Source organism: Canis lupus, chromosome 11 (assembly GCF_011100685.1).
Source record: "Canis lupus familiaris isolate Mischka breed German Shepherd chromosome 11, alternate assembly UU_Cfam_GSD_1.0, whole genome shotgun sequence".
Classification (NCBI taxonomy): domain Eukaryota; kingdom Metazoa; phylum Chordata; class Mammalia; order Carnivora; family Canidae; genus Canis; species Canis lupus.
The window spans coordinates 24,176,957-24,192,581 of NC_049232.1; the positions used below are offsets into that span (position 1 = coordinate 24,176,957).

The window sequence follows — 15,625 nt, forward strand, 5'->3', positions numbered from 1 at the left end:
CACCTGCTCACCATTTTGACTGCCAGAGTACACTCAAGAGGAAAGGAGTTTGAGAAGTCAGAGTTTAATAATGTCCTATTATTAATAGGGGAGGAGAGAATAAAGGACCGAGTGACTGCTTACCTAAAACCCACTTCATGATGAGCATTTCTGTCCAGGAGAATTGTGTGGTTTTCACTCTGAAGATTTGCTTCGGGTAGTCTGTGAAGGTTTCGTTAGGCAGGTTTTTAACGCCTTCAAAGCGGTCTGATGCATTCACAACTAACAATCCCAAAAAGATTGTAAAAGAAACTGCATGGGCTACAAATTTCATGAAAGGGCTCCTCAGGGTTCTTCCTAGCTGGAAACAAAATATGTACAAGATACATTAAACTGGCAGCTATAGGTGGGTGCAGGTCTCTCTTTAAAATGCTTTTGCCAAAGTTTTAACCAGAGAATCCTTCATCATGGACAGACGCTACTGACTGAACCCAGACATTTTCTCTTGAACTTTTATGTGAGATGCTGCTTAACCAAATAGCATTTTCTATTGAATTCATTTCCCTCCCCCTATTTAGAAGATTTAGTGGGAATGGTATAAAACAGGAGTAGAACACACTGATGTATCATTGTGCTGTAATATGCACGACTTCTCCCAACCATGTGGATATGCATCTTATGCCATTCAAATCTGGAGGAAAAAACCCTCTCTATCTTAGTAGAGTTCAGAATTTAAAGAAAATACATGTTGGATATGCCGTGTTGGTCTTTGGTCCATTTTCCTGAGTTTTGTTTTTTATGGTTTGTTTTCAGTATTTCTTATATGTTGGTAAGTTTTTACTTAAAGCTCTGCATTTTGGAATAGGTACTGCTTTAGCCATATTCCAAGAAATTTGACAGATAGTATTTTCATGATATTCAGTTATCAGTATTTTACAACTTCCCTTTGGATTTCATTTTTAAACCACAGGTTAATTTCTAGACATAGAGGACTCTTTTCTCATTCTTTAAAAAATTCTATTTTTATTGTACATTGTGTATAGATCATAGCGTCTTTGATACTACTCTAAAACTTATTGAGGTTTCACTTGTAGCTCTAGTGCACAGTTGAGTTGTGGAGCTGTTCCATGTGGGCCTGAAATGATCTAGAAGATGTTAAGGAGCTAATGTTGGGCACATCTTCTCTGGCCCTGGTGTGTGCCACCTAGAGGATACTTTGGTTTTTGAGGACTAAACTCTGGGCTGCCCAGTTAGTCTGCTAACCCCTGTTAGTGAACTCGCATAGGTCCCTTCTAGGTCACTGCCATCACTTGCACTTAAGTGCAAGTGCACTTAAGCACCAAATCTTACCCCTCACCCTCATATGCTAATCAGGCAAGAGCAAAGAGGGAAACCTTTTCTGAAGACCAATTCCTTCTCTAGTGTAGATGTCTACCTGTAGCCATTGTCTGGTTATTTGACATTTACATTCTGCCTCATTCAGTAGTCCTAGAGTGAAATATCACCCACGAGATGGACTGTTGGTTCCGTAGAAGACCAGTTACAGGGGTTTTTGCAGGTAAAAATTCCCTAATTATGACTATGTTCAGTGTAACATTTATAAGTCAGATGGCTTGGTAATGTTCTTTTAATATGCTTCAGCATGGTAATCATCCACTCTAATTGTTGTGGTTATTAGTGTAACATGATTTATTATGATTCTAGTGCCATAGAACCTATCTATTGAAATTTTAAAAATGGTTGTTTAATTTTTTTTTTTTTTTTAAACCCAGGATCTCAAGCCTAGACATTGGGAATCCCTACTATGCTGGAAAAAACTTGGTTCATTTGCATTGTCAGATGTCATATGGCACTAATCTATCTAGTGCTTGAAAACCTGAAATTCTAGTTACCTGAAAACCATGGAGCCTACAGACAGTTTATAAATTGTGCTTCTTTGTAATGTTTAATTTCATTATTAACAAAATCAGACAATAGATTAATTTTGGCTGTAGGTAGATTCATTAAATTCAGAATGCACAGGTTAAATGTAAGGACAAATAAAGCATCTCATGTAAATTCATTAAGAAAAGTGAATTAAACTGTGGCTTGTGTTGATTTATATCTCGAATAGCTAGTTTGAATTTTTCAGCATTTTAGTTGACTCTGTTCGAATCTTGAAGCTCCATTTCCCAACCAGGATGCTGGTGTACCCAGGAGACTTAAATAGTCACTGCTTTGTTTCTTGTCACTGTGTCCTAGTTGGGGTAGTGGTGAGAGGGGAGGGAAGATGGAAGCTGACCATGGGGTGAGGAGTGGGGAAAGCTGAGCAGAGGGAAAGAGATGTCAGATCTTGTGTATCACAGCACGGTCCCAGAAGTGTCAGAAAAAGCTGGGGACCATGGAGATAGACCCAAATATTAAGGGATTGATGGCCAGGTTTCCTATCCTTTATCAGTGGGCTCTATGTAGCATCTTGTGGTGATGACCTGGATGAGGATACAATGAAGGGCACCTGATGCAGGAAGCTGCACATAGCTGAACCTGAGGTGGCCTTGGGATTCCCCAGAAGACATGGTTTGAGGCATTTAATGTTCTCTCTGTTACCGCCTTCAAGTTGTTATTGTCTAACAGAAGATGAGTCTATAAAAAATTGCTGTTATCCTCTGCAAACATAAGAAAAAAACCCTATTAAGGCCCTGTGGGCCTTTGGAAGATTACCTTGGGTTCATTTCCCACTTGATCTGGGCCATAGAGAGGAAAGTGAGGTTAGGTATTAATGTTCCTTTCCTCTTTTTCTTCTGGGCTTGTAGACTTCTTTTTAATTGGTCAAACTTTGATTAAGGTCAGATGAGATCAAATCATTTCAGTAGCTTTTGTTCTTTTTCTCTTTTGTGTGTGACATTTCCTATTTGTCTCACAAAGATAATTTTTGAAACAAATTACACCTGGAGAAAACTTCCTCCTTTCTTAAGGTCACCTGGTGAACTAAAAGAAGGGAGAAAAGTCAGCCAATGTATGCCAGCACCTCTTTTCTGGGGAATCATGAAAGCTGGATCAAGGAATAGTGTTATGGAAAAAGACTGTAGAGCTTTGGGAGATATAGGCCTTGGCTTGCTCTGCTGTTTGCTCACCAGGGCAAAATTGGTGAGTCTAAGGAGCGGGCCAAAGCAGTTCTGTCTTTACTTGGATCTTATGAGCAGAAAACTGATAGCAGGAAATGCATGCTTATTGTATCTCAATGCCTGGCTCACCCCAGACCTCCTGGGTACTCTTCTTCATCTCTGGGAAATATATGAGTATGAGAACAACTGAGTAATGCTTTTTTTTTTTTTAATTTATTTATGATAGTCACACACAGAAAGAGAGAGAGAGGCAGAGACACAGGCAGAGGGAGAAGCAGGCTCCATGCACCGGGAGCCCGACGTGGGACTCGATCCTGGGTCTCCAGGATTGCGCCCTGGGCCAAAGGCAGGTGCCAAACCGCTGCGCCACCCAGGGATCCCCTGAGTAATGCTCTTAAATTAGCTGCAAACAAATGGTATTGGTGAGCGATCAGAGGTGGACTTTTACTAGTTAGCACAGCTCTGTGTCCCATGCCACTGGGCTCTTAGCCATAACCACAAGTGTAAGCATCTCAATGGGGACCTGGTAGCCACATGCCTGCAAAGTAGGTCTCCACCTAGAGAATGTTTCTACCATCTCTACCCAGTATTGTGTCACTAAATGCCACCTTCACTCGCTTCCAGGTGCCAGTGACCTCAAGGAAGGGCTTGGTGTGTATAAGTTGGAAAGCTGAATGGATGCAAACTTTGGATCAAGTGCTCCAAAAAGAAACACACACATCTTCAAGGCCAGAGTGGTTAGAGATCCTGGTTAACTTAGGGGAAAATTTCTCTGTATGCTACCTGTAAAATTCTTATTCAAAATGTCTAACCTAGGGCTCAGAAAACTTCCTTTTTGGGGGTGGGGTGGGACAGGAGGATGTTCATTGGGTGTTTCTAATCTGGGCATTCTTACATGACCATGTGAATCCACCCTTTGTCCTATGGGCTGAAGAGGTGCTGAGTGATAGTGGACTCTTGAAGGTAGGGGTTTCTCAGGAAGGAAAAAGAAAGAATATAGTCTGTCATATCATGGTTTTGACTCCTCTCTTCTAGAAATGTCCTGCTACCTCTGACTTTATGAATCTAGTCCATTGCAAAGTGAAGTAGTCAGTGGTTGAGATGTTTACCTTCAGCACTGAAGGTTGTAATGTGGCTGATGTACTGGAAAGGGTAGAGGGCAGGTTGTGTGTGTGTGTGTGTGTGCATGTGTGTATGTGTATGTGTATGTGGGTGTGCAATGGTTAAGGTCAGGTGTTTTAAGCCAGAGATCTTAGGTTTAAATTACAACTCCGTAGTTTTCGGCATTTACTTAATCCTTTTGTGTCTTAGTTTCTTCCTCTGTAAAGTAGGGATAAAATATATAACTTATCATGTAGGGTTGATAAAAGAAATGAATAATATGTACAAAGCAGAGCAGCTCCTGGCACATAGGAAGCACTTATTGTGTGGCACTGGAGAGCCTCAGGCGATTCTCCTAAGGGCAAACTTAATTCAACTGGCTCTTATAAAGCTTATAAAGCTTCACTTAATGAAGTGGGAGCTACACAGAGTCCTAAAGCATTTATGCCATGAGCCCTTTGGGGGTACCGTCTATGTGCACCATAATCTTGGGCACTGGATAGAATAAATAAACTGGAAGAGTTGGTCCTTCCTTTCAGATCACTAGCTGATTTGTTAGTGGAGAGAGATGCAGGGCTATACCCTGTGCTAGGAAATTGAATAGAGAGCTGGGGAGAGAATGTTGCCAGGCTCAGACAGGCCTAAGTATGGAAGTCATCAGCCTTCTGGTACTCTGAACTCCTGTCCTAGCATGGGGACAGGCAATGGACTCTCCTTTTGGATTTGAGGGTGGATACTTTTGTATATGTGCTGCTGAAGCGAGCACAGGAGTAGACACTTCTGTAATGTAAGAACAAAATATGCTCTATTTCTGGGCACAGATTTTTCCCTCCATGGCAATGCTTCAAAAATTACAGCATGATTTTCTTTAATCTAGTGCTCTCGGGTAGAGGCAGGTAGGGGGACACAGAGGCCTTTGGAGGCATCATCCTCTCCTGGTTGGTTGGCTCTGGACCACGTGGTGTGAAGACCCTTGTTTCAAATTGCTTCACCTTTGACAAGGGAAAGCAGGGATCTTCCAAAGCTGCAGAGTTACTCCACTTCCTCACTAGGTGTTTTTTTTTTTGGCACCCAGCTGAGGGGTTGGGGCATGACAGCTAACACTTTGGTGTTCTTCAGTGGAGAGTTATGTGGCAGTGTATGAATGGATGGCTTGTACCTTGCAAAGATAATAGGTAGGAGGCTGAAGTCCTTTACAGCTCTTACTGCCTGAGTCCTGGGACTGAGTTATAAGGATAATTGAACCATCAAGGTTAACAGGCATGGAGGAAATCATTTTCATCTCTCATACCTTTACAATTAGAACTTGTATTGTTCCTTAACACTTCCAGATTGCTGACTTACTCTTCAATCCACCTGCCATAGAGACCCTGTGGAGGCCCTTGAGAATGACTCTTAACTCTTACAGCTTTCAGATTTTAACAGGCAAGCAACCTAAATTATGAATCAGAATGAAATAACAAAGGATGCAAAAACAGGCTATTTAGCCATGAGGGGCATTTGGCATCAAGAACTCCTTGAGAGGATGAAGTGCTCTGTAGGCAAAGACCTACCTGAGAGCAGCCATGAGGTGAGAACTCACCAGCCTCCCAGTGGGCTGCATGACTTCAGCCATGTTGGTGATTAAGATGAGAAATCACAGAAAAATATCACTGTTCTCTTTATTGACCTTGGCAGTCCTGTCACATGATCCACACCTGCTGTTATCACCTTATGTACACATCTGTGACTTGATTACCCTCTCCAGCCACTATATTAGTAAGCTGAACTTGTGTTGACACCCTTGACCTTATAATCTTCTTATTTAGCTGTCTTTCTTAGGGACCCTCAAAAACTTAAAAGTCGAATTGATAGCCATGAGGATTCAAAGGGAAAGAAATGATGAGATCATTTTGGCAGGCCAATCAAGTAATTTTGGTGTCCCTAGTGGTCCCTAAATTAAGACAGCAACTATTAAGTAAATGGACCATTAAGTTGGAAACAGAAACTTCAACAGTTTGTTAGACATTAGCTGGTTGATGGGATTTAGCAGTGACATTTTTATGAATACATTTATGAAAGAATATCAAGTTCTAATTTTTTGAGGCAGGTGTCCTAATGTGGTTAGAATATGAAGTTGCTGGGATGACACTGGCTTTTTCATAGATTTATTAGGTATAAAGGAAGTGACCCTTCGGGAGGAGGGATACTAGCACATTAACATATTTCTCCACTGTGCCACTTTCCTTGGGAGGACATTGTATTTTGGACATCAGGATCCTTTGGAGAGGGCTGGTTTCTTCACATGGAATAAGTAATACCTCTGTAATCCCCAGTAATATAGTATCTTTGCCAAACTTGAAAAGATTACTTTTGTCGTGGTGAAAGGAAAGACTAAAGATATCTTGACTGTTTTATCTGCCCTTTGGCTGCCTTAGAGCAACTTTGTCAACTAATTTCCCTCTTTAATGAGGGAACCTTAGAATAAGCAGTGCCACAAAGAGTGATGTCATGCCACAGACTAAAACTTGTCACTCCGACATGGACACACCCTCCAGTGTGTTGAACTTAGACTTGCAGCCCAGAAAGTGCCCAGAAGGCACAAGCAGTGTAATGGCCCGCTCATATTTATCTTTGATATTTTTCTTAGTCTTACTGGAAGCTCCATGATTGACAAAATGTCAATCAAGACAGGTATCTGAGCAGAGGAGAGGAAGCCTTACTGGTGGGCTAAATTTTCCTACCATATTTTCTTCCAGAATGTTCTAGAAGACTGCTTTTGGCATGAACCCTCTGTTTCATGATGGCATCAGTCTCCTGGATTTACTGGACCCCAGGAAAGTCCAGAAATTTCTCCCATGTGTACTTTTTTTTTTTTTTTTTGGATCACATCTGCCTGATTGATACTGGCCAAGATGATCCTTCTCAGACCTACTGAAAATCTAAAAAATTGAGTCAGCAACTGGAGTATCATTTCTTTCTCAGTATTTCTCCAGGCCACCAGGCAGGCAGAGGCAAATCAGTTTGCTAGTACCATCCCAGTTTTCTAGTAGCTGTCACATATGTCACACTTAGCAAAAGTGACGATTATCAGTGCTTTCTCTACCAATCCAGGTGGCTGTTATTTTAATGACTTAATGTCCTGAAATTAGTTTGGGGCTCCAAGAATATGGAGGTGAGCAACCTTGTCCATCTAGGCTCTGGATAAAGGCAAGGATCTAACCTGTAGGACAGACTAGATAATTCCATGTGAAAACATGTGCCTGGAACCAATGACCTACTCTAACCCAGCTTTAAATCTGGCTAGGTGTTTTTTGCTCACTGTCCTTTTTTTTAGCTCATAATGAAAGAAGGGAAATCTTGCCTTTATTTTTGTATGTAACTTTGGGGAATTCTGATTTAGAAATCTGTGGCGTGGTAGACAAAGAAAATTCTCAGTGAATGTAAGGTTGAATGCCACAAATGTTCAATTTGAGGACTTTGTAGTACCATTTTACAGAAGAAGGAGTCTGAATCCTAACCTCACTCTGTTACCCATCATACTCTAAGGCAGTGAGTGCATTGCCTGCCTGATGAGGTGGCCTTGGCAGCAGTGGTGAAGTCTTGAGCCCATCATCCTGGCCTGAGTTCCCTCTAATTAGAATTGACAAAAGGTTCCATTTTTTGTTAATCACATTAGCTGGTCTGATTCCCTGTGGAATCATTTCTCCATGATTTAGTCCTCTGGTTGCTAACTCTTGCCTGAAGCTGGAGTGAGTGCTGTGGTTTTCTGTGGCTCTAGATCAGATGGCTGGGCTTTAGGCATGGTGGGGAGGGAAGTGGGGGAAGTTCCAGTCCCTTGCTTCCCTGTGAGAAGAGAACCCAGCTCTGCACCTTTTCAGCTCTCCTATTTCCTTTGTCTTTTCCTTCTTGTGACCCAATTAGCTGCCTGTGTGAGCCAGAGCCTAATCAAGGAAGCCAGGGAAACTGGGATATCATGAAGATGGATCTGCAGTGCCCAGCAGGAGCTGCATTTTTACTCGCAGCCTATTATCTCTCTTTTCTGAACCTACTTCATAAAGAATATGCATCCCAATGTAATTGAGGGAGTGAAATGAGATCTTCCATGAAAAGGGCTTAGCCAAAAGAAAGTACTCAGTAAATGTTGCCTATTCCTAGGACCATTGCTATAGTATATGTGCTGCCGAAGCGAGCACGGACCATTGCTATAATTATTACTGTGAATGTAGAGGACATGGCATAATTAGAGGCATGACAGTGCCTGTCTCTCCTCTCTCTCTTCTGATATTGATCAGATTATGCCTCATATATTTGACATTTCCCATATTATCACTCCTTTCTCTTTAGAAAAGTGATGGAAAAAAAAAAGCAGGTCTGTGTGGTCTTCTACTTTTGCTAAATATCTCAAGGCTCTCTTCTTTCAACACGGGGGAAATGCTCAGCTGTTGTTTTGAGTGAATGGCCTTTAGGTCATGCGAAGGAGAGAAGAAATCACTGCAAACGACATGCGCCTTAAGCAGGTCTGTACCTTGCTGCACGGAGCAATCCAATAGGCTATGGCGAGAAAAGGGAGGCCTAGGGAGACTCCAAACACAGCCAGGAATTTCACAGCGATAGACTGTTGACGTAAGCCTGAGAGATTTTCATACCACATGGTAAGCAATTGCTGCTGACAGTTAGGATGAGCAACGAACTGTAAAAACAAAACAAAAACAAAAACAAAACGCAAACAGGAAAATGGCATCGGTAGCACTTGAAACAGTATACCACCTACGAGTAGCTGGGGGTTGAGAGGGTCTACTTGGGATGTGCCTGGGGTGTTAGGACAGAGCAATGGGCAGCTCCCTGCTAGGCCCTTCCAGCGTGAGGCTGCTGGCTGTAGTGCCACTGCGGCCAGAGACCTCACGGGACTGGCTTCATTGGTGCTGGGCACTTATCTTGGGTGGAATTCATTTGGGAGGCAGCATGAATAATGAACGGAGAATAAATGGGGTTTTGGAGTCCCACCTGGGTTTGAAATTTGCTCCTCTGTTTTCTGACCAGGTGACCTAGGGCAGTTTACCTAACTACTGTGAGCTTTAGTATCTCATTTGCAAAACAGCCTGTTGTTCTGTAGGATTAAATAAGTTTGTAGAAGTGCTCCCACCTCTTTTCCTTTACTGGCTAAGAAAAGTGCTTACAGTGTTTCTAGAGGACATGTTCAAACTGAATATTTCCCCACTGGGTTTTAGTGGTGTTTGCTTGGATGCATAGAACTTTTTGTGGCCTGCCAGAGCACTGACACATGGTGTCCCTCAGGCAGTAGCTTCCCACAGCCACCTCCCTCTCTTGGAATGGCCCTGCCCTAATGCCCAGGTTACAAGACAGACTTCTTATGCCGTTTGGTATTGTGTGACCTCACCACTCTGGATATAACTTATTAGACTAGGTGTGGAACCCTGACTTACTGGCCTACCAGGTTTTCTCACCTGAGTATTTGAGACTGATGGAGAGAGGCAGTTTTTTATTTACCAGGAGTTAACAAGTAATCTTGGGAGATGTGGGCAACCATCTTCTACAGAGTTAAAATGAACCAGTTCAAAAGAAAGAAGAATGAAGATGTGTAGTAAGAGGCTCAGATAATATATACCCTCTCTTGGGGTCTACATGGTACAGGAGACATCCTTTTATTCACATAGAGAGTCTCCTCGTTCTATTCCATCCAATAAGTTGAATTGAACTGCTGCAAACAAACAGCCTTTTTCTGCAAATATTTGTTGCCATTTGGCTATTTGTTTTGATTGTTGATTTTGAGTCCTGGTCAGTGGAAATGGTTAATAGGCAATATTTAAGTAAAATTTATGGGAAGGAAGTTTATAAGTAAGAAAATTTTGCATATTAGTTTATTTCCCCCCTGTGACAAAAGGAAGCTGCTGAATGCTTTTGGTTGCCCTGCACTTTGGCCCTACTCAGGATAGCTACACATCCATGGACTGGAACAGACACACTGGGCATTCTTCAAAGGGTCTGACTTTTCATCTGATTACTCTCGAGCATAATATGCCAATTTTCATCTTATTTGCCTCATTGGGTATTAAGGAGACATGTGCAGTGATTATGAGGAAATGTAAAAACATTTCCTTTTCATTATAAGAGTAATATAAATACAACTCTTTTTAAACATTCTCAATGCAAATGGCAGCATGTTCTTGTTTCCAGTTTCTGGGAACTCAAGGCAGCAGCCAAGTGATGTGTGAAGACACTACCTAAGGTTTATTTGACCATGCAGCAGCCCCCGATAATACTATGATCCAAATGTTGGTGAAAATGTAACTTGTTTGGTAGCATTATTGGATCCAAACCATTGTGGTCTTTCCCTATAAGGATAAGAGCTGTGGATTCTCCTCATCCTAGGGTAGGAATCCCTAGGCCAGCAGGTGATAGGCTTTCCTATGCCCTGTCTGGCTCACAGCAAAGTGGAGCAAGCAATAGAAAATTACATAGGTATTTTAGTAATTGTCAGCTTTCTGAGAGTGAGATCCCACAGAGGGATAGTAGGTGCGCATTGGTGGCAGTCCGTTTTTTTTTTTTTTTTTTTTTTTGGTATTTTTTTTTTATTACAGTTCAATTTGCCAACATATAGCATAACACCCAGTGCTCATCCCATCAAGTTCCCCCCTCAGTGCCTGTTTTGTTTTCAACAGCCAGCCTTCTCTAGGTGCTGAAATGGATCTGCTCTGGAGAAACCCATAGTCAGATTAGAAGGTGGGACATAAGCTTATGAAATAGCAGAAGACCTTAGCTCACCCTGTGGCTCCCTGCACTGCAGCTGCTCTGAAAGGACTCTGGTGCTGACCCCTCCATTGATCTCTCTGTATCCATGCTTTTTCTACTGCCTCCTGCAGCTAAGTCAGCACAAAAGATTGAGCAGCAGAACTGGAGGGGAAGAAATGCTGAGATCAAACACAGTGGGGACCATTCCCACTCCTCCTTGCCTGCCTCAGAGAAAACAGTGATCACAACTAAAACAAGGGGGCTGTCTTGAGACTTCTTCTGATGAGACACGTGCTAAGTTTTATAGCTGCATTTCTTCCCCTATAATAAAGCAAACTTGCTCCAATTATAATATTTATTTGTGGATAGACTTTATAGTATATTCCTCCCAGAAAGCTGACAGCAGCTGATAACTGAAGCCCAGATTGTTTACCTTTCTATGGATGCTTTTCTGTACTTGTGGTAGGCTTTTGAAATTCAGTGTGTAGCAAAGGAATTTTTCCACTGTGCCTTTGAAGCACAGAGAAAGATCATCTGTGATCCCAGGAAGAGAAGAGTAACATGAGGCATGCCATCAGTTCACAACAGTCCAACCAAAAGGACACTCAGCTAGGGAACAAGGACAGGAAGAATTCTTGCAGGGAGGTGGGGGTGGGGAGGTCGATGGGGGAAGGATTTTCAGAAGTAGGGTGAGAAATGAATGGGTACGAGGAAAAGTCTGCAGCTAGAATGGAATGGGAACGCAGAAAATCAGTATTGTCTTGGGTTTGCTTGCTTTGGCATTTAGCTCACAAAAGGATGGGTGACCCCAAGGGTTTTGCCCAGGCCATTCTCACCCCAGACAATTCTGGACTGAGGGCGTGGTTCACTTTTATGGAAGTTCTTCAGAGGAACTGACAAGAACACCTCAGTTTTCCCATTCCACTTTTCATAGCAGGGAGTTCCTGATGGTCTGGAGCTGAGAATCCATTAAGGTGGGCTTAAATGGAGCTGAGCAGTCTTTTCAGAGAAAAGACATCCAGCCATATCCATGATTGGACATGTGCAGAGAGAAGAAATCCAGCCACATGATGGACTGTGCAGAGAACCGGGGCAGGAGGGGGAAGCTGAGAGAAGTAAAATTGCATAGGTAAGTGGGAGCTCTGAGCCAGCATCCCCTACAGTGGGCAAGGAGACTGGCTGGAAAACAGGACCTGAGAGTCCAGAGGGACCAGGAATCATGTGGCTGCTGGTTTTTGAGACCATCTCACGCCAGTTAATCATCATGGCTCATTTGACCAGCCTTTCTGGTTAATATAACAACAGCTATACCCAGAGCTACTTTTCTGTTAATATCGAAGCATCTTGTTTCTCCTAGCCCCTGGTGACATAGTAAGAATACAATGCTGCCATATGGGAACTCTTGGACATATTAGCTCAATCTTGGCTGTTACTCTACTCTTATTTGATATGTGGGCTGCTGTTTTCCTTTTATAGCCCAAAGGAGAACCATCCCCTTCACTGTTTGCCCACTTTATATTCATTCACAAGGAAACAACTGATGTTTTAAGAATACATAGTTGTTGAAGAGATACAAACATTTCTTAACTTACTGTTTTTAAGGCTATCTCACAAGATGCTAAAGCTCTCAGGCTAGACACTCTCATCAAAAGGCCTGAGACTTTCCTGGTGTGCAGTGAATAAGGGCATGGGCTGGTTTGTGGCTTCTTGGGTTCAAGTCCTGGCCCTGCCACTTACTGGCCATATGCTCTCATGTCACTGACTCTGTGCTGAGCTTTCCTCTTCTATAGATGAAACTAATCATGAGGATTAGAATTTGTAAAGTGCTTAGAATAGTACCTGGCTAATCGGAAGCACTATATTAGTATGTAATAAACAGAAATAAGCCCATAACGCTGCTTTCCTTCCCCTTTACTCTGTCTCTCTCCCTCTGTTTCTCTCTTCCTCCCTCTTCTCTCTGCAGCTCTACCTTACCCTCCAGTCTTTATTCTTGTGTCCACCTTATTGGGGTAGACAGATTCTTAAAGTGTTGGTGTCTCAACCATGTAATCTAACCACATGGGTTAGGTCACTCCCTCTATCCAGTCCCTTCTGCTCCACCCTCCACTGAAGGCACAGCTTGATTTATCCATGCCGTTAGCTCACAGCGGGCTGGCTTCTGTTGTGTGGGAGGAGTCCCTATCAAGGGTCTTCTGCACCCTGATACCCCCTACAGCTGGTGGGGCACTCCACCGTTGAGGAGCAGTGCATGGTCTTGAACCTGCCAAAAGCACTTCTCCTCCTCAGTGTCCCTCCCCTGAGTCCTGCATTTTGCATTTTTCACAGGGAGGAGAAGAGGACTCATTTGAGCTCAGTGGCTTCAAGACTGTGATTTCCAGGCCTTTAAGTACAAGTTTTTCTCTCGCACACTGAGTCTCATTTATAGAATGATGAGATGTGGCAATGCAAGATTTGATCAGCTGAAGAATGACTTAGCTGGAGCAAAATTTGTAAAATCCAGTGCTTATAGATAAAATGACTTTCTTTTATACAGATAAACCACTGAAGGGCCCAGCGGTGTCTGATATGACTGTGGTCAAGGTTTTCTACTTAGCTCATCCCCAGGATTTGCTTATAGAAATGTATTTTCCCTGGAATCTGTCTGCATAGGCAAAGGGAGACAGACCCTGTCTCAAACTATGGTCATCAAGTGGCTTTTCTTAGTGTGGACCATCATTCGGAATTAGAATAATTCTGTGGTGCCATTTCATTTTTGGAGCATCTCGTGGAATTGGGTTCAGTGGCGCTAATGTTTTTGCTTCCCATTCTGTCTTGGGAAAGCTCTCAAGTCTTGGAGGTTGAGGAGGAAGGAAAAGAAATGGAAGTATTAGTCACTTACTAGTTTAGTTTGTTGGTGGGTCATTCATTTGTTCGTTCATTCACTTCATAGAATTTTCCTCAGTACTCCCTCTTACCAGGCACTGTGCCCAGCACTGGAAATACAGAAAGAGCTTGCAGTTCTTGTCCACCTGGAGCTCTCGGGCCTGTGACTGTGAAGTGGAATGGGACCTTGGGGTAACACCTCCTGCCAGTTCTGGAGTAGGTCCTCCCAGTGGGTGAACTGGTAACACTGAATGATCGTCCCACCAGTGGGTGCACTTGGTGTGCTTTCTCCCTTGAGAGACCTGATACTGAGAACTCCACATCCTTGGTGCAGCTGGTTGCTTTGTCTCCATTGATGACCTTCAAATTATTCTTCTCTGTACCAGTAGTTCACAGAGTGGTTGCACTCACAGTCTCTGAGGCTGGCCTGTGCAAGTTCAAATCCCAGATCTGCCATTTCCTAGCTCTGTGACCCTGGGCAAGCCACTTCACGGCTGCTAGTTTTGTGATTGAGGAAAATGTGTATTGGGTGCTCCGAACATTAATATTAATGGTGGGCAATGGTATTACTGCTGCTGCCATTCTCACTATCACTTCTGCTCCCCTCCCACCCCACACAGTGATGTCTACATAGGTTTCTTGGTCTTTCACCTTGCTGAGTTTATGCCATCAGCAGAGGACTGAGTTGCCATGGTGTTTTTAGAGTTAAAAATTCCTGAAGAATTTAGTATGCTCAATTACACTAAAAAAGCAGAAATTGCCATTGTTGCATGAAGTTTTAAATCAGTGGAACATTCTGGTATGGAACCAACATTGGTGCTATGCTCATTGAACCTATTTGTGCCACTCCCAAGTGGCCACCACAAGAGAATAAGCCATAATAGTTCTGCGTGGACAGTGGTGGGAGAGAGGAAAGAAAGGTGTGGGGCTTGGAGCTCTGGATGGGGAATCTATAAATTATACCTCTTTCAAGGAGCCTTAAGCATGGGCACTAGATAAAGTAAAATGTTTTGAAATCATAGCTTGAGTGTTTTTGCTATTCATTATTGAGGACCTACTACCTGAAGGAATTTTAGTTCTGTTGGCTGTCGTCTTCACAGTAACCCTCCAAAAAATGGATGTCTGTACATTGTCACGTACAAATGAAGATGTGCTATCCTCCCCCTCTTGCAGGTGAGGGAGCTGAGGCTGTGTCACCTGACATATGCCCATAGTCCCACAGCCAGAAAGTGGTTCCCCTGTCTCATTCTGTCTGCCAAGTGGAAGGGCATTTCTGAGCCTCCAGATTCCAGATGTGCCACAGAGATGTGCCTGTGGTTTTCCAGCCCGAGTTCTGTGGCAGTGGGCTGTGTCCTCCTGGGGGTGCGGGGACAGTTGCTCTCTGACTCACTTCTCGAGAGCAGTGGCAGTTCTGTGCTAGTCCTGTATCCACTCTATTCATGCTGTTGGGGAGCCATGAGGGCATAGATGGAGGAGATTTTAACTGGGGAGAAAGGAAGCAAGTGAAAGGGAATGAAAAGAAGAAAAAGGAAGCAGAGAAGAGAAGAGCAAAGGAAAGGAGAGTCAGAGTTGAGAGTCTGACTTTTAGCTGCTGTTCCAACTTGACTGCTATTCTTTTGCCTCCCATCCTTAGGCTCTAGCCAAACTCTGGCTGCACTCTTCTCAGAGCCTGCCCCAAGCCTGACTGTCACTGAGCCTCTGCTCCCAGTGTCTCTGCTCCCCAGCATGCTTTCCCTCTCATCACCACTGTCCAGGTGTTGTTCAGCGCTCTCTCTCTCTCTGTCTCTCTCTCTCCTGAAAGCTAATGGTGCCCACTCAGGGGAGAATCTGTCTTTCTTTCCTCTTCT

The 15,625-nt window shown here is 43.3% G+C and overlaps 1 protein-coding gene across 1 annotated transcript in view; it reads right to left on the reverse strand.

Moving 5' to 3' along the window:
- TRPC7 (transient receptor potential cation channel subfamily C member 7) overlaps positions 1-15,625 on the reverse strand; it is a 144,052-nt gene that overhangs the window by 45,088 nt on the left and 83,339 nt on the right. Inside the window, exons 6-7 of the mRNA XM_038551660.1 lie at positions 8,692-8,856; positions 124-340 (exon numbers count right to left, since the gene is read on the reverse strand). Of these exons, the coding sequence (XP_038407588.1) occupies positions 124-340; positions 8,692-8,856 (382 nt within the window). The remainder of the gene's footprint in view (positions 1-123; positions 341-8,691; positions 8,857-15,625) is intronic.